Raw genomic sequence first — 19,962 nt, 5'->3', positions numbered from 1 at the left:
CAAAGCCTGGTAAGACCAGTGACAACATGACCCATGCAGTGGGAAAGACAACGGCAAGTTCAAGACTGAGAAAGCAAAGCGCTGGCAGTTTTTATGTGGGCGATCTGATTTCCAAAATGTGGAGAAAATAACCAGGAGCACATATATCTGCTCTCTGCATTTTCGTGGTAGAAAAGGCCCAACATCTGAGAGCGACGAACCAATATTAGCGACGCTTACAGACGAGGAAACAACAGCGACAGGGAGGTAACAGGATGGCTCCAGCGCAACGTGGTGACCAACCTGCACATTATCAACGGCACAAATGAGAAGAAAACTGGTCCATCTAGGCGTTTTACCCCCAAAAGAGAAACTGTTCATTACACTTCTGAGGCTGCGAAAAGGACTTTCACTGAAAATGATTGCCTACATGTTTGTCACATCTGAATCGCTTGAGAGCAAATTTTTATCACATGGATTCATTTTATGTTCCTACACTTCAAGTCTATGAATGCCCCATGTTCCCAACAAAGGATATAGATAAAACATCTTTGCCAAGAGTGTTTAGACAGTTTAAAAATGTCAGATACTCTGTAGACTGCACACATTTCTTTTGTCAGACACCCAGGATTATGGGCAGCAAGGCAATGTGTATTCCTCTTACAAGCACCACACCACAATGAAAGGACTGATTGCAGTCATCCCTAAAGGTGCTGCATGTTTTGTTGATATATTTGACAAATGTGGCATTCTACAACACATTGAACAAGGAGATGTTTTGCTTGTGGACAAAGGGTTTAAAGTGTAGGATTTGCTTTTGTCGAGACAGGCTACTATAAAAATCCCTGCATTTCTAGGTAAGCGAGCTAGCCTGTCTGCAGAACAGGAGATGGATACAAGGAGGGTAGCCAAGGCACGAATTCATGTAGAACGCTTTAATGAAAGACTGAAAGAGTTCATGCTTCTCAGTAAAACTATCCCCCTAAACCTCAGTTGTGTTGCCTCCCAAATGGTTTTTCTTGGATGCTGTTTGGTAAATTTTCAGAGTAGCTTTTGTATTTAAAAGCAAATGAAATGCTAATGTACCATATAGATTGGTCAAAGATAGAAATGTGGGAGTATTTTTACCAAAAACAGACTGAAAAGAATTTTTGGTGTTAAACTGATGGTCATCCTATCAATTCATTCAGGGGCATATGACAGAAAAGTATTGTAAATAAATCTGTATAGTAATTAATATTATAGGTTACAACTACTGTTCTGCTTCATAGTAAACAAAGAGAAAATAAAAAATCAAAACCGCATTTTTTACACGTTCACGTTTTGTTTTTTTTGAACAATAAATGCACAGCAACGCATTCGCTGCAAACGCTGGTGTAGTACATGTGGGGAATATATTTGTCCGCTTTGCATTCCCAGAAGCCCTTGCGCGGCTAGATCGTGACGTCATCTGTGGAAAGCGCCATTGATTGGTGTGTTCAAGCAAGTTGCTGGATGTTTGTCTCAAAGATGATTGGTCAAAAATGGTTTTGTGGGCTTGTTTTTTCAGGCTAGTGTGTGATGAATGGCTGGAAATTCACTTACCAGATGCAGAGTCTGCAGACCAGGTGATATCCAGCATTGTCAGTCTGAGAGCCACATGGCAAAGCCTACTGCAGCTACGGCTAGAGGGTGAATAGTGATGATGTGTGTTATAACTACAGGGTGAATAGTGATGTTATATGTTACAGCTACAGCTAGAGGGTGAATGGTGATGATGTATGTTACAGCTACAGGGTGAATAGTGATGATGTGTGTTACAGCTAGAGGGTGAATAGTGATGATGTGTGTTACAGCTACAGGGTGAATAGTGATGTTATATGCTACAGCTACAGGGTGAATAGTGATGTTATATGTTACAGCTACAGCTAGAGGGTGAATAGTGATGATGTGTGTTACAACTACTGGGTGAATAGTGATGTTATATGTCACAGCTATGGCTAGAGGGTGAATAGGGATGATGTGTGTTACAGCTAAGGCTAGAGGGTGAATGGTAGTGTTGTGTTATTTCTTTCTGGAGGGTGAATATTGATATGTGTTTACATCTGTGGCTAGGGGGTGAATAGTGATGTTACCTGTGACAGCTACAGCTAGATTGTGAATAGTGATGTGTGTTACAGTTCCTTGACAGCAGGCACTTGATAAATATTTGAATCAAGTTAGTTTGTTATGGTTGATAATTGTTGGTTTATTGCTAGAAATGCTAGAAAGTGGCATCTTCAGGTTAAAAGCCATAAATTTTTGGGGACATTTCTGTAGTTGTTATTTTGTTGCATTTCTGTGATATTTCTATGATATTGACGTTAACTGATTTTGCTTCTCATTTTGGGGCATGTGTCAATAGATACTTTTCAAAGCTTGGATGAAGACAGAAACATCAGCCCACGTGCACGGCAGCTGGAACAGCTGTTGGCCCGGAAGCTAGCCGAGTTTTTGGACAGCTGCATCCCATACACACTTCGCCGCATTTTAACTGCAGAGGTGCAACACATGTACATAGGACCAGGCAACAGTCAGTACCGACAACTTGATAGTGACAAAGGGATATGCTGACATGACAATGCATTTGCCCACAACCAGAGTGATGAAAGGGAAAAAAAAACCCCAAAAACACTCAGTAAAAAAAATCTTGTTAGTAGACTAGTGCTAACATGCAGAGGGAGGCGAAATTTTCAGTACTCTAAATATTGATGTTAAATATTTTATTATCAGTCCCACTTCAACACTGCTTGCATCCACCAAATCTTCAGCACTCAGGTGGGTGGGTGGTCATGATGTCAAACTGGGATGCTGATGTTCTTAGTGGACAGGAAAGCTAATGTTCTTGATGAATAGGACAGTTGATATGAATGAACAGGACAGTTACTGTTCTTAATGAGCAGGAAAGTTATTGTTCCTTAATGAACAAGATATTTGTTGAAATTTACACTTTTGTTCTGGATAGATTTGTCAGATAGGTCACACCCTCAGAACCCTTAAATTCTATTGCTATAGCTTTTACACATATGTATTCATCCACTGCTGCTCTACACTAGCATTAACACTGATGCCGACTGCTGTTTAATGCTGTTGCCAGACTGCCACCAGACAGCATTTAATTTGCTGAGCAAAGCTGTTTGTGCCATTTTGTATGCAGATAACAAAGCAACAGGGAAGTTAAATATCTTGAAGAAAGATCTCCACTTGAAGAAGGAACACCCCATCAAAGGTGGCGTTCAAGTAAATAGCTACCTGACCTTGAACTGGTGAGTATCACAGTAGTCATCAGCTTATGTCTTTATTACTATGCTAAAAGAATACAGTGTCTGCCACTGCCAAGTCTCACTTTGTTTATAGTTTACAGAACAGGAAACACTCATACTACTTATACAGTGTGTTCCACTTACAAGCTTACTAAGAGTCCATTGCATATTATGGAAATTAAAGCAAATAATAAGCATTGATGCTTGAGTCTAAGCCCATGAGGCAATAAATAGCTAATAACCTATTTCTGTTCTTTCCTAAAGCTTATGTGTAATTGTCTCCCCTTATTTCATTTTTATCACTAACCTGGGCAAAAAGGGGAGTCAGGATAATTTTTACTTCTTACTCTTCAAGCTGTGATTTTACTCTTAAATTTTGATCTGTCACTTTATTAAAGTCAAGCATCAGTGTAGCAAAATAAAGAAATACTTGTTCTGTGAATTTCCCGAAGTATGATTGGCTGACAGCTTATATTCAACAACAAGGGATAGGACATTTGGAGTGGAAGGAAAGATACGCATTTTGATGTTGCCAGTAACTCTCTGGGTTCTATTGCTCTTTCTCTGTGACCTTGTCATTTGCTTGTTTCTTGACCCCTCCCACCACTCTCTGTGACTTCATGGCTCGCTAACTTTCTCTCCCACACACCCACTCCTTCTCTTTCTCATTGGCTTCATTGCTTGTTTACTTTCTCTCTCTTTCTTTGTGACTTCATTGCTTCTGTGACTTCATTGCTTGTTTACTTTGGCCTAGAGTTGCCGAGTATAGAAATAGAATAAATATAGAAATAGAATGGGGAAGTCGTTATCACCAGTTAGATATGTTTCAGGGAATAGGGAAGTCTGGAGAGAATGCTGTGAAGAAGATTAGCATAGCTGAAAAACAAAAGCACTTTGTGTGGCCTTTAGTCATGTAACCTTTCTCAAAAGGAAATTTACATGAATTGTGTTTGTGCATATGTTGCTGTCAGCCTGCTAGATGAAGCATCAGCCAGTGTGTGGGAAGAGTATACAGCCCACATGCAGCGCCACTGGAAGTGCCCTCAGTGTGGTGAGAACATGGTTGTGTCTGTAACTGAGAGATTGCACCATGAAAGCACCTGCCAGCACCACATGTCTGCACCATCATGTGAGTCATCTTGCTTTTGGAACAATCTCATACTAATGAGTCATCTTTTGATATTTCTGGCCTTTAATGAGAGGGCCACAGTAGGTTAAGGTAGTCTTGTAAGATACCTAGCATTACATAAGAGGGCTGCAATATGTAGTCTTGTGAGATAAAGCAATGTTCATCACTCAGTCATTCATACCTTGATTGGTAGCGGCTGGGGAGGAAAAGTACATGAATAGATGCAGCAGCTAACAAGGCCCATCATTCTTGCCTATTTTGGGTGATAGTGAACAGGTCCTGTACATGACAACCAGTCCACTACTTCACGTTCTGAAGTTAGTTCTTCCTCTGGACACTGCAGTATTGACCATCCTCAAGAGTACCTTAAAGGACAGTCTTCATCAAGGTGTTGAGATTAGTCACTTGGCCAAACCAGACCAGCTTACACTGCTTGACTGGTGCAAGTTGAGATTACTGATGTCCTAGGAGTTTGGCAACTGTGCTTTGTAAAAACTCATTGGTTTTGTGTTCTTTTGTACGAGAGCTGGAGCAATCTCCTCAGGTACTTGGTCTTGAATGCCTGAATTGTTCTCTCCATATTGGCAAGCAGACTCCATTTTTCACATTCATAAAGCAGGTTTGACACTATGAGGAACGTACAGATTGTTCTTCATACTTTGAAATTGCTGTTTAGATCCTGATGCTTTTATCTGTTGTGAAGCTGATGTCTTTGGAGAGGGTTGATCCTAAGTACTTAAGTATCTGGTTTGGGTAGTTCTCTCCTCTGGCTTTGTCAGTGACCTTGATTTTACTCTTGGCAGCACTGAAGCCCTCCTATGATCGAGAAGAAGAAATCCATTTTGTTTGTCTACCAAATCACATCAAGATGGGCGAAACCAACATCACCTTTACGTCATCACTCAGGAATCTTGGATTTATTGTCACTTCAGACATGGCTCTTGCTAAACAAGTCACAGTTGTATGTCTGTTTGTCTATTATAATAAACAAGTCACAGCTGTCTGTCAATTATGATTGATAGACAAGTTACAGCTGTCTGTCAGTCTGTCTATTATGATAGGCAAGTTACAGCTGTCTGTCAGTCAGTCTGTCTATTATGATAGGCAAGTTACAGCTGTCTGTCAGTCACTCCTCTCTTTTGTTTTTGCGCTGGCTACCCTTTCATTCTTGCATCCAGTACAAACTGTCTGTGCTGTGTTTGATGGCTTCTGCCCTGATTATTTCTCTCATCTTCTCTTCCCTTACATCCCAGCTAGACAACTCTGCTGCTGGTCTGATGATCATCTCTTTACTCTTCCTGTCACCAGAACAACATATGGCCACAGGATGTTTAGTTATTGTGCAGCAAAACAATGAACTCTCTCCCTTTCCATATCCACCACCTACCCACTATTGAATCCTTCAAACATGCACTGAAAATGCACCTCTTCCATAAATATGACTCCTAACACCCTTTCCCACACTGCTAGTCTTTTTAACACCCTTCCCTGCTCGTCTTTATCATGATACTCTCAGCTCTGGTTGTTTGGTTCTTCTTTGAATTTTCTGCACTTATTTTTATACATAATTAGTACTGCTGTTTATTCTTTCTTAGTTCATGTGTTATACATTTGTTTTCCTGTCCCTCGTATGCTGTCATGTTTTGTTCTTAGGCACTAAGAGCATGCTCCTTAGGAGTGTATGTGCTTTACAAATTTTGCATTTACAGTCGGACCTCGATAAGTCGAACTCAAAGGGACCCGAAAAAAATTTGATTACAGAGTTTTCGAGTTAGAGAAAATGGCATAATAGGCGAAGGTTAATCAAGGACAATGTTTTTCCGGCTTAATAATGTATTATAACCGTTTATTATAATTATTATCGTTTTACATGGATGCATGTAGTACAGTACTGTACTATCGAACAGTACAATCAAACAGCTTACCTTTAGAGAAAAAAGTCTGTTACGACGCATCTTGCAAACATAGTTTGGAACAGTTTGTCTTTGAGGCATTGTTGCATCTGGTTGGTGATGACTCAAAATTCGACTAACGGAGGTTGGAAGCCAAAAAATCTTTGAGTTAAGGAGATCTAAAATACATTGGTCTTATGGAATTTGACCGGGAACTCACAATTAATTTGATATAGAGAGGTTTTCGACTTAGGGAAGATCGACTTATCGAGGTCCGACTGCATTCCATATTCATTCAAAGTGTCTGTCAATCTGTTGGCAAGGTCTTTTAGCTCTGTTTAGTGCCTGCTATCAGATCAGTGTCTTTAAAGTGTAGCTTACAAATCAGTCTTTCCACTAATGGAAATGGAGGTTTGGTGGTCATGGAGGGTTTCATGCATGATGTTCTCCAACAAGTGTTCATAGGCTTCTTACAAATCCTTACCTTTACATTGGTTCAAGTCCTTACTTGCTGTGCAGTTCTTATATATTGGCTGTGCAGTGGGGTGGAGCATTATCCAATGAATTGTAACAGATCATTAGGCACATGAGATATCTATAGTGGATGAATAGAATGACAGCACAGCTGTGAACACTAGGCACCGCGGTGGGGCAATACATCTTTTAGAGTTTCACACTGGTTGCCCTTTTCAGTGGTTCATTTGATCTTTACACTTGAATGAGCTTCAGTTCCACCAGCTATGCAAAACACTCATTGGTCCAATTGAAGGACCCACACTATGGAAAGGACCAATTGGAAATGTATTGGCTAGTTGTCCATCGTTTTCCCTTTCTGCAGAAGGATTTCGACCCGACGATTGTCTTGTTCCAGATATCGAAGTTGGCGAACTTTAGCAATGACCAAGCCTACCTCTGCAAAATGATCACAGCTATTACAAGTGAAAACATCAGTGACGATTTACTTGCAGGAAAAGCCTGGGTCCATGTCGATGGCCAGATGGTTGACAACTGCTAGCAGGACATGTCGGCAGTATGTGGCAGCAGTGCAACAGAGTAACGAACTGTATTCCCTGACACACTTCATTGTCTACTTGCTATTGGACCTACATGGTTGAGCATCAAGTGTTGCCCAAGATGCACTGACGGACCAAAGCATCTGCTTGAACAAATGAAGCTACAGAGTTTGTTGTCATCAGCCTGCAACGATTGTAACATGGCCCATATTGCAATGGAACGCATACTGGGCTCATTAGGAAAATGTTTTTCTGTCGATGCTTGGAAGTGACAATGAAGTCAATAGGAAGGCAGCAAGTGGTCATAATAAAGACCTTTTGCCATGCAAACTGGTTGGTCTCAACAGCAAGTCACAGGGTTTCGATATCCCAAACTAAAAGGAGAATGCTCAAACTTGCAAGACTTACTGTCATCAGTGGAGGAACTCACAATGGAACCACCTCTCACAAAGCACCTCTCAGATGAACTCCAGCAGCTTGTCACTCAGCTCTTTATCAGTCAGATACCTTGCCATTCTCAGGGATTTGAACGCTTTTGTCAGGACAAGTGAGTGATGCATCACATTCGGTGGGATGGATGCAAAGGATGGTTATGTTCAAGCTGTCAAGAGACTTTGTTGTCATGTCACACTAAGCAAGATTTTCATTTACCGCATGACTAGAAATGAAAACCGGTGTCTGTACTGTTTATAATTATTGTCTGACAGTGCAAGTGTTATCGCAAACTTATCTTTTCTCGCAGTTATTACATATCGAACTTTTGGCAAAAAAGGAAACATTTAGTTATGTGTTCCGCTTATTGCAGTTTTCTTTGTTTTGTATTTCTGAACTCAGCATAGCTGGTTGTGTACAAAACCCCAAATGTGCCTGTTGATCTGTGCAGTCTACACAGGTCCTTACATTTACATTAGTTGTACTCCTTATATCCGTACAGGTCATTACTTAAGATTGCCCTCTCCCTCTTCCCATCACATCCAGTTTAGTCACTTTACTGCCAAGTGTTACTTTTGCAGCCCTACCTACTTCTTTAAATTCATGGCAGTTATGATGGAACTCTGGTAGTTCAGTGGAGCCCCCAGTAGTGTAATGGTTAAAACACTTTATTACTGCTGCAGTGAGAGGTCCTTGGTTCAAATCTTGTCATTTGTCACTCTGTGACATGTGTTCCCAGGTCTGACTATCAGAGGTTTTCTTTGGATACTATTTCTTCTTCCCTCATCCTTCTCCCCTCATAGCATGAAATCTCTAGGTGGAAGCACTTTCTCACCAAGGCAACCAACCAGCCAGCCAGCCAGCCTTGTTCATTAATGAGAGGAGAGCAAAGCTGTAGCAGTTATAGTGGATTTGTAGTTGTTTGTACAATTGTGTGTACAGCAGTGGGATGTAAAGGAATGAGGACGATGAGTTCCAGGGAGATCATTGGGTGGGGAAGAAGGCTTGTTTCTGAAGGTGGCTTGTTCAATAGTTCAGCAAGATCAAGCAAGAGGGAAGCAGAGTGGAAGGTGACTTTGGCGGAGTGAGATCAAAATCAGGAGAAAGCAAGACTACAATTATTTCAGGGTTAAGTTTATCTCATAATATCAGATAACATTTTGACATTTTATATTCAAGCTTTCCCTGTTCTCTCCAGTTTTATTATTGATGTATTATTATACATTTATCAGTATATTATTATTATTGTGGTGAATTAGGATCGTCGAGACTGTTATTTTCAAGACCTCTATATGTACTAATATTTTAATATGATTTTTATGAGTATAAATATTTTAAACAATCAGAAACTATTTAAAATTACTAGTGTGATAGTGGCATATGAAATAGGAAAGTTTTGTTTTCATTAGTGTAAATGAGTGGTTATTTTATTTTGAATTAAAAAAAAAAAATTGGAGTTTATGTTTACAAATGTCGACATAAAGCAAACAGTAATAGTCCTGTTAGTCCAGACAATGGAAAATAGAACATATAAACAAGATCTCAAGCATATTTTTGATGGAGGAGACAGCACAGTTTCTTTAGCCCAAAAACACGGTGATAAGTGGGTTTTAAAATTATTACTATTTTTAAAAATTGAAAATTGTTTTTGTTTGAACAGTTGCTGGCTCATCAGAAGAAAAAGAAGACAAGCAGATGGCAAGTAATCCTTTCAGAAAACTGTTTTTTTGTGCAGAATGCCAAACACAGCTAAGTCTAACTGCCACAGAGATTCTTAGACACAAGAAATCTCATGCTGTGGAGAATGGAAGTGTGTTTGACACAAAAGCTGCCTTATCTTAGTGGACTGTGCCATGACTGTCATGCACACACCTTAAAATGCTTCAGATTGCCATATTCTGGATGATAATGCCATGTATGCCATATTGTATAGGACAGGGTATACTGTGTCATGAAGTCTTGCCTGATACACCGCCTCAAGATTGTGTGTCGAGGATCTGCAATAAGATGTGGAGTATATGGCACAGGCACCTTATGTGAAACTGGTTGAGCTGCTTGTCATGTCTGGTGTAGTCTAGATGGTCCAGGTCTTATTGGTGTAGAGTACAGTGGAGAAGACTTCTGCAGTAAAGGCTTTCAGTTTGAAAGTTGTTGCATGTCATTGAAAGATGGTCCATATGAGCTTGCATCTTGGACTTGGTACTGGCATGTAGGATACAGTCGTCAGTGAACAGTAGATTCATGATTCTGGTCACTTCCTGATTGAACAGTTTGCCATCCATTCTGTGTCATCTCTAGCCCCTCTTTGCAGTCACAGAAGCATCCATCATCATGACAGAGTGTTGAAGAGTGTTGAGGCAAACATGTAGCCCTGCTTGGTGCTGTTGGTGATAACAAAGGCCTTGGATTCCTCCATTATTGAGGACTGTGACCATCATCCTGTCATAGAAGTTAGAACTGTCGTACAAATCTTGTGAAATTGTTGCTTAAAACATACAGGACTGGTGGTTCCTCTGAATATCTCACAAATAATAATGATAATGATAAATATCTCACAAATGTCTGTACAAAGTTTATTAACCATCCGGTTTAAGTGTAATCCATAAAGATACAAAATTTTGTTGAGAATGGAATCTGTTGGTGATGGGCATTTTGCTGGTCAGCATCAACAAGGCACCCAGTAGGTGTTTCACTGCTGGTCATAGTCTTCACAGATTCTCCGCCCTCCTCCGTTCTAATAAATCATTGATCATAAAGCTTGTATGGATTGTCTGTGCACCAGACAATAACAAATTGTCTTTACTCACTAATTATTTTCAGATAGGTTCTGTTCATTGTAATTCTGAGCTCAAACATACCTGACATTCATGCTAAGGTCGTACTAGGGATTTTAACAAATGTAAATATTAGATGTTAGATCAATGAGAGTCAAATGCATGTGTAAACAGTAAAAACTGTTAGAGAAAACTTTTGTAATTCACTTACCTCTTTGGATACGAGCTGCTGAAAATGCTGTATTTTTTTTTTTTTTTGGCGTGTGTAAACAATATCAACATTTGGACTTCATGTATCTCTGTGTGCAAGCTTGTGAAAATGTTTTTAAATTTTGTCTACACCTGGATGATTAAGAAGTAAAAGTTATTTATGATTTACTTGAATATGCTGGTGTTTTTAATGAGCATACATTTCAATCCAAAGTAACCATTTGCACACATGATAGCTCTAGACAAAAAATAAATTAAAAAATGCCACGATCAACCAAACACTAAACAATGCAAACTTGAGATGTGAAAGGTTTTGTGGATTCCAAAAGACACTTAATTGGGGCTAACCAAAAAGATTAACAAAGACCGGTTCAACCAGTGTTACAAATGCACTCTTTTCCTCTCACAAACATATTTAAAAATAAATTATAAAAGGAATTATCAAGATGCAGAAATATTTATACTTTATTAAAATCAAATGCATAAATTTGTACACAAAAACCAGTTTAAAATTAAGTGGCGTCCACATAGATTAACAGTAAGTTCTTATTTTGGATTTTTCATGAACAAACCATCAATTTACTATGAAAGGAATGCACTTCCGCTAGAGATGATCAAACATGTTACACACATGCTGTATAATTATTCTAGAAAGGCTGCCTTCACATTTGGTCCACCAAAGACAATGAAAACAATAGGGTAATTTTCTGGGTAACTAGTCTATGGTCACCTTGCAGCAAAAAAAGAAAACTACAATTTTACTGATTACATGAACAGCCATGGTTGATCTCTACACAAATTCTTGACTTTATACAAGCAATTATTCATAATAGCATTTAACAGTACCAAAGTATACTTAAAGTGTGGGTGAGTGCGTGCATGTGTTTCAGTGTTCATACATCTGATGAGCTGCGTAGAGCAGATTTTGCCCAAAACAGCAGCTGTAATTTTAGCTTTGTGAAAGTAGGAAAATGCAAAAAATGTGTATAGAAAATAAACTTTTTAAAATTCACTATGCCCTTTCACAATGTGCAGAGTGTACTACAATGAATTATTTGACTGCTAGGAAAAATAAAGCAGTGCTGTGCAAAATAACTCCGCCGGGGAACCACTCGGGTAACCAGCTGGTCCCATGAAGGAGGAGAGCTGGGTGTGGGGCTAGCAACCCCACCCTGTAAAAAAACTAAACGCTGCAGAAACCGCAAGCATAGTAACTACAACTGGAGCCTGGATGGGAAGATCCCTCTTCAGATGGGCTTATGATGCGTGCTGGTGAAAGCCCTCGGGAAGCCAGCTCGCCGACCCATCTTCTCATGGCCAAGGCGAAAACCAGGATATGGACCTGGAACATCAGAACCCTATACGAGAGAGGTAAAGTAGCTCAGATAGCACAGGAGATGAAGCAATATAACATCAAGCTCCTCGGCCTGTGTGAGACAAGGTGGAATGGCAACGGTCAGACGAGACTTTCGCCACTGAGGACTGTCATGTACTTGGGACATGAAGACCCTAACCATGTCCACACAAGGAGTAGCTGTACTGATGACACCAAAGGCTGCAAGATCATTAACAGCATGAGAACCAGCTTCCCCACGACTCATGTCAGCCAGGTTCAACTCCAAAGGGAGAAAGAAAGATCACGATCATCCAGTGCTATGCACCTACCAACGCAGCTAAAGAAGAGGAAAAAGACTTTTACAACTCCCTACAAGCACTGGTTGATTGTACTCCAAAACAAGACCTGAAGATCATAATGGGAGCCATGGGTGCCAAAGTTGGAAATGACAACACAGACAAGGGACACATAATGGGAAAGCATGGTGTGGGCAACTGCAATGAGAATGGTGAGCTGCTCACATACTTCTGCCTGTTCAATGACCTTGTAGTCGGAGGCACAGTTTTTCCACACAAAACCATCCACAAGACCACCTGGACTTCACCAGATGGACATACAGAAAACCAGACTGATCACATCACCATGAATCGCCAGTTTAGAAGGAGCCTGCTGGATGTCAGAGTAAAGCGAGGTGCAGATGTAGCCACAGACCACCACCTGCTTGTGGCAACCATGAAGATAAAGCTGAGGTCTGTCCACGACACATCAGACAGACCGCACCACAAATTCAACGTGCAGTTTCTTAGACACTGTAGAAAGCAAAAAGAGTTCAACTGCGAAGTTAAAAACAAGGTTTGCGACACTGGAAGGACTCCTGGAAGAAACAGCGGCCAACTTCTGAACAGGATTACAAGAGACGTGGAAGACTGCTTGCACATGTGTTCTGGGACAGAAAGAAAAACAGCACAAGGAATGGCTGACTTTAGGGACCTGGCAAAAGATACAGGAAAGGAAAGAGCTGAAGCAGAAGATCAACCAATGTCAAGGCCAGCAGGAAAAAGAAGAGCTCAGAGCAAAGTATTTGGTGATAAACAGAAGTGAAGAAGAGTGCAAGGGACGACAAGAGGATGGCAGAAGAGGCAGAACAAGCAGCTGGGCAAAATAACACAAAGAAACTATACAAAATTACAAGAATTCTGTCAGGAAGGAAAAACACCAATGCATGCAGACCAATAAAGAATAAGAATGGCAGCGTCATCACCGGGGATGCAGAACAAAGATCTCGCTAGGTGGAATATTTTGAAGAAATACTTAACCGACCACCACCAAACAACAAGGCAGAAATCATCGAAGCCATCAAGTCCTTGAATTCTGGCAAGGCGGCAGGCCCAGATGGCATTCCTGCAGAAGCACTCAAGGCAGACCCAACAACTGCAGCAGAGATCCTACACCCCCTGCTAAAGAAAATTTGGGAACAGGAGCAAGTTCCAGCAGACTGGAAACTTGGCTTCCTAGTATAGCTACCCAAAAAAGGCGACCTGACACAGTGCAGCAATTGGCGAGGGATTAGGCTGTTGTCCATTCCTAGCAAGGTGTTGACCAGAATCATCCTGGACCAACTTAAGAATGCCCTAGACAAGAGACTCAGGCAAGAACAGGCAAGCTTTCAGCAGGGAAAATCATGCGCAGACCAAATTGCTACTCTACAAAATAGTATCAAACAGTCCATCGAATGGCAGTCACCACTATACATAAATTTTGTGGATTTTGAGAAGGCTTTTGACTCCCTAGACAGGGAAACCATCTGGAAACTTATGCAGCACTACGGATTTCCACCAAAATTCATTGCCATCATCCAGCAGCTGTATGAGGACTCGACATGCCAGATGATACACAACGGAAAGCTGACTGAAGTCTTCGCATTGAGGACTGGAGTGAGGCAAGGTTGTATGCTCTCACCGACAATCTTCCTGATTGTCACAGCCTGGATCATGAGAAGAACCTCTAACAGCAGTACAGGCGTTCAGTGGACCTTCGCCAGGCAACTTGAGGATGTCAACTTTGCGGATGACATCAGCCTGTTGTCCCACAAGCAGCAGTTTGAACAGACAAAGCTCACTCGGCTCGCAGAAGAAGCAGCAATGACTGGGTTACCATCAACATCAAGAAGATGGAGGTAATGCCGGTCAACAACAAGCAAGAAGCTCCACTCCAACTACATGGAGAATGTATTACAGAGTCTGACCGTTTCACATACCTTGGCAGCATAGTCAACATCGATGGAGGTACAGATGAAGATGTAAGAAGCCAAATAAATAAAGCCAGGCTTGCATTCCACACCCTACAACCTATCTGGAACTCCAAGGCTTTATCTCTACACACCAAGATCCACATCTTTAATACAAATGTAAAGTCAGTCCTTCTGTATGGATGGGAGACATGGCGAGTGACAAATGCCATCACTAACAAGATAAAGACATTGTCAACAGATGTCTGTGCCACATCCTCAACATCAGATGGCCCGAGAAGATCTCCAATGCAAACCTGTAGGAGAGAGCCAACAAAAAACCTGCCAGCCAAGACATAGAGAAGTGGAAGTGGGGATGGATTGGTCATACTTTACGAAAGCCAGCCGACAATTTAACAAGACAAGCTCTGGGCTGGAACCCACAGGAGAGGCGCAAGGTTGGGAGACCCAGACAAACATGGAGGAGATCGATCCACAGAGAGGCAGAGACAGCTGGCATGACATGGTCCCAACTGGAAAGGGATGCCCAGAACTGGATCCGATGGCGGGATGTGTTTGCGGCCCTATACTCCACTAGGGACGAATAGGAACAAGAAGAAGAAGCTGTGCAAAATATCTGTACATATCCCCATATTCTTCACAAAGCTATAAATGCAGAGATTTTCACAATTTGTAAGTACAGCATTAACTAAAATACAGTGACAACTTTAAAAAAAATGTTTAGGTTTTTTTTAAATAGAATAAGCTCTGTATTTGCTAATATGAATATCTGCATTTAAAAAAGAAATAAGACTAACAACATAGATTACATATTTGCAATAATCACTGGTTCCATGGGCCAAGTCCTGAGAACTTGAAGAAATCAAAGCCCTCAATAACAAAAGATTTGAGTGGCAACTGTAACATGTCAATTAGTTAATGTGTAGATGCGTATGCACACACAATTCTGCACACATTTCTGAATATAAACATTTGCATTTGCAAGTCTGATAAGGAAAAATATAAACAAAATGTTTACAAAACAAAAACTGATTACACACGCTGGACATTCCTGAATATTCGACAGGGAAGAAGGTAAAACAGCATATACTTAGCTCCAACCAGGAAATCTTGATTGTGAAAGGGAAATCCTAATGGTGACACAATGAAAAACAAGAAGACATGCTTTTGGCACCTACTTCTGTGTGCAGTGTAATGGAATTCCAAACTTTAGTAAGCAAGAACTTTGTCAAACAGTTGACCAGGGTAAACTGAAGATAAGCTGCAGGGGACTTTATGAGCACAAGCAGTGTGTGTGTGTGAGCGCCGATGCAGTTTCTGCAACCACATGCTATCCACTAACGAGTTTTTCATTCGACTGTCATAGCCGAGGACACATTTGTGTGTATGTCATTTTTCAGGGGTCTTGAACTGCTTGAATACCTTGATTTGAGCCCAATGGCTGAGGTCAATAAAGAGTCCAAGTGTCCAAGTGGCCACTTTCCTAACATACTCATAACAGCTTTTGTGACATTTTGCACCAAATTCAGTCAAAATACAGTGGTCACCTACTAATATATAGAAATATTGGGCAAATGTAATATTTAAAAATATGTAAAGGACTACAAAGGTTTTTTTTGCACAGTTTCACTGATTAAATGCTGTATGTAACTTTATGCATTAAATCTTGTACATGGATATTTATCTTATGTAAGAATTATGTATAGCTAATTCAAACTATGGATTCAAAATGAAAATAAATTAGGTAGAAATAATCAGATGTAAATCATTGCCTAAACCTGTTTTTAAATTGAACCCACATCTGGTAGCAAAGTAGAGAACAAAAGAGACAATCAAGCATTTAGTCATGAAACGATAGTACCGTCTTCAGAAAGTATTCCTTTTGACTAAAGAAGCTCATGCAGGAATATGAAGATGCATGCAATCTGACTGAAGAGAATAAGGTAGTTACTGGTTTTCCTGATCTTTGAGATTATTAATGTAAAAGATATATGGCTCCTGACTGCTGGATGCTACTTGAAGCAGTTTTATTGATAGGTCATGCTTGCATATTGATTTCTCCATTTTGCCAAGTGTTGACGAGTGAAACATGCAAATGTAACTGGTGTACATAGGCTGGCTGGTACCTGTACATTAATGTTGTATATATTCTTGTAGACTGATGGTGTATGAATATACTAAATTGAAGTAAAAATCACACCTATGCTTGCTTCTGCTTTTGTGTGAGCACTCCCTGACATTATACATTAGAGACCATTACCAGCAGATTTCCTAACTTCCAATGACTGCGTGATACCTACGATGGGGGAATGGGTGTTTTATGCCAAGCCAGCAACTAAGGCTATATCATGGCAAGGCAGTCAGCCATGTAAACAGATGCCACATGCAGAGAAGGAACAGCATGTCCGAGACGAGAGCTGAACCCAAGACAGCCAATCCTCACTGTGTTGGTGATATGCACTAACCGTTGTGCCACATGATACATAGGTTTTTTTTCTTCTCATCTCATTTAATAATAATAAACTAGGATTTATATAGCACATACTCACACTCCTATGGAGCTTGCTCTTAGCGCTTACAGCAGGAATTAGACATGGACAGCATATGAGGAACTAAAGAATAAACAATAGTACTGACAACAAATAGAAGTATAAAAAAACATACAGAGGCACCAAGTAAGAAAAACTGAGAAAATCGTGATTCTGCACAGGAAGACAAGTAGGAAAGTATCAAATGTGGAAAAGGAGGAGAATGAAGAGGACTAGCATGTTAGGAGTAATGCTCAAGGAAGAGGCATGTTTTCAGTGCAGATTTGAAGGATTTGATTGTAGGTAGGTGGTGGATAAAATGGCAAAAAAACAAAACAAATTAAACTGCAAGTTTTACAAGAATCCAACTTCCCTTTACACATCTATGTGATTGATTGCATACTAATGTTCTCATCTGCATTCCAAATAGAAGCACACTTGGTGATGTCTAAAATGTCTGCAAATATAAGGCCAGAGACCAACCTCATCTTTGGGAACACCTTCAAAGCAAACAAGTTTTCAATCACAAAAATATCAAACCAACAAAATGCCTGCTTACCAGTAAAAGAAATCAAAGCTGAACAAGTACCATTCAGAAAGGCAACCAGAAATCTGTAGTCCCATGCTGTATCCCAAACTCAGTTACTGCTTATCTTCCCAAAATCTCAAAACAATAAGTTATACCTGACGCACACAAAAAGAAAGAACATGAAAAAGTAAATGAAGATTCTTGGATTGAACTCTCCAGGTAAGAGCAGTTAATCATGGGTTAGGGTTAGTTAATGTACCCTGGTAAAGACACTTTTAAAATGTACTATTTATATTTTTGAAGCTTGGTTTTTGAAACACTTTGCAAAAAAGCACAGTCACAAGAATTTTATTTTTATAAACACATGATTTCTGGAAAAAGAATAATGGAGGGGGAGCCAATCATTTTGACAAACTATATCGTCCCAGCTGCATCAATCTACCTGTCAAATGACTACTGTCCCCCGTAACAAAATATTGTCCTGGCTACTTCAATCACCTGAGTTGAATGACTCTGCGATGACCATACCATCCCATGTAAGACAATATCGTCCTGGCTACATCAACCTTCTGCCTGAGTTGAATGACCATACCTTCCCAACACCTAAAGTCAATTTGACCCATGTCCAGACTAAATGAATCTCTGAACAGCGACATCTGTTTCATATTAACTGAAAGTCTGCATATGCATTTACTAAGAACCTCCAGACTAAAGAATAATGACCACAAAGGCTTTTAAAAAAATTGATGTAATAGAAAATCATATTTATGTGCCATTGTGAGACTTGAACCAAACATCTGCATGTACATTTAATACAAGCCTCTCAATTAAAAAAAATAACAAAGTTGAAAAAAGTCCCAGTGATTTAAAGAGAAAATCATGTTATGCGCCATTGTGAGATGTTCTCTGAATGTGTATCAAGTAGTGGCCATTTTTGTTTTGTAAGATGGTGGCTGAATTTGCTTAAACATGCATGGTCTTCTTAGTAATCTTCTTGTTTCTAATCCACCCCAATTATATATATTTATAAAGAATTATGTCTGAAAAATTTGTGGGTCATAACCATGAGGGGGTTATAAAAGAGAAGGTCTTAAAATGGAGGCTTTACTATACTTAATGATCACTCTTGAAATATACTTAATCATTCATAATATTATGCCCTCATCAAAGTTTTAAAAGTCTTAAAGAAATTATGACATACCAGCAGGTACAATAAAGACATACTGGTCAGAACATCAAATATAGGAGATAAAGCGGCCAGGTTCAAACCAACTCAATCTTTAAGTACAAACATGACAGCATGTCTAATGTAGGATGTACTCCTTCTAAGCTTAGACCCTGACAATAATTATGTGCAATGCACTCTGCAATCTTTAGGTGTTATCATGGATGTGTATAGGTGGACTGCTGTCTGTCTGCCAAGACCAACACTTAGCCTCTTACGAAGTTCTTCGCTGTTAGTCTTGGCGAGCCGTAACAAAAAATGTGACTACACCGGAAGCTTTGTCGTCTAATGCCTTGCTTTAGTAGTTATTCTCAAATGCGAAATAAACCAGAAGCTTTGTCGTCTCATACCTTGTTTTAGAAGTTAACTGGGAAAAAATTGTCTGCCAGCAGCCCAGTAATACAAGTTCGTGGGTTATGAATTAAATGTTGTAGCCAATTGTGTGAGGCATATTAATGGGTATCTGACCTCACATGACCTGGCTGGTGTTGGACCACTTGGCTGTAACCCTGTCAGCCAGAACATCCTAATTGGTGCCTGAACAAGTGTGACACAAGCCTTAATTTTGGTACCTGGCATGTTTGGTGAGAGAGTGTGCATCGGTGACAAGTAGATGATAGATGTTTTCAGATGCATTTGTACATTGAACATAAGTCTTGAGAGGGAGTGTCAGAGCTGTAGGAGCGAAGTAGTTACAGAAGCTATTGCAGGCATGTATCAATGCCAACTTTCTGTGTTCGACGTATCTCGTTTAGCCAGCATGTGTTCGGTGTGTGTCACCGTTGCCAGCATGTTGCTGAGGCCAAAGTTGCGAGGTGTGTGTTGCCGTTTGTTCAGCAGGAGTTGTTGCTAGAGTAGTTTCAGCATATTTCACTGCTGACTGTGCTCAGTTGATTAACAACAATGTATGCAATGAATGCATAGAGCATGCATGCTAACAGAACAATTTATATTCTATAAGAACAATTGACTAGAAAACTGCATAACACTTCTTTTCAATTTTATGAGATAGTGAAACCCACAATATTCAATTTAAAATATGGCCAGAGGAGATTGGGTCCTACATGTTTTTATTTAATATCCATCCCTCTGCCCACCAATATACAAATGTATACTATATAGTATAGCATGTTTGCCTGATTCACCCTCAGCCCTCTGTTTGCTGTAGAAATTTTGAATTCACTATCAACACTAACCCAAAAATGAGTTAATAATAATAAATGCAAAATTTGTATAGTACATACTCATCCTCTTAAGGAGCATGCTCTTAGCACTTAAGAACACGAACAACATATGAGGGACAGAAGAACAAACAACATATGCACCACGAATAACCACGAATAACGGATAACAGTACCGATGGTAACTTAAGACAAATACAGAAAA

At 40.0% G+C, this 19,962-nt stretch overlaps 1 protein-coding gene across 2 annotated transcripts in view; it reads left to right on the top strand.

Annotated features, from left to right (window-relative positions):
• Window positions 1-10,884, top strand: part of LOC112554296 (probable ATP-dependent RNA helicase DHX34) — a 44,773-nt gene extending 33,889 nt beyond the window's left edge. The window contains exons 25-29 of one of the 2 annotated variants that reach the window (XM_025222020.1): window positions 1,529-1,650; window positions 2,363-2,530; window positions 3,155-3,263; window positions 4,232-4,389; window positions 9,387-10,884. In XM_025222020.1, coding sequence (XP_025077805.1) covers window positions 1,529-1,650; window positions 2,363-2,530; window positions 3,155-3,263; window positions 4,232-4,389; window positions 9,387-9,568 — 739 coding nt within the window. In that variant the 3' untranslated portion in view covers window positions 9,569-10,884. Of the gene's footprint in view, window positions 1-1,528; window positions 1,651-2,362; window positions 2,531-3,154; window positions 3,264-4,231; window positions 4,390-9,386 lie in introns of those variants that run through there. The other variant, XR_003097230.1, reaches the window with a different exon arrangement.
• Window positions 10,885-19,962: the final 9,078 nt, after the last annotated feature.

Source organism: Pomacea canaliculata, linkage group LG13 (assembly GCF_003073045.1).
Source record: "Pomacea canaliculata isolate SZHN2017 linkage group LG13, ASM307304v1, whole genome shotgun sequence".
Taxonomy (NCBI): Eukaryota; Metazoa; Mollusca; class Gastropoda; order Architaenioglossa; family Ampullariidae; genus Pomacea; species Pomacea canaliculata.
This window is presented reverse-complemented; position numbering and strand designations above follow the sequence as displayed.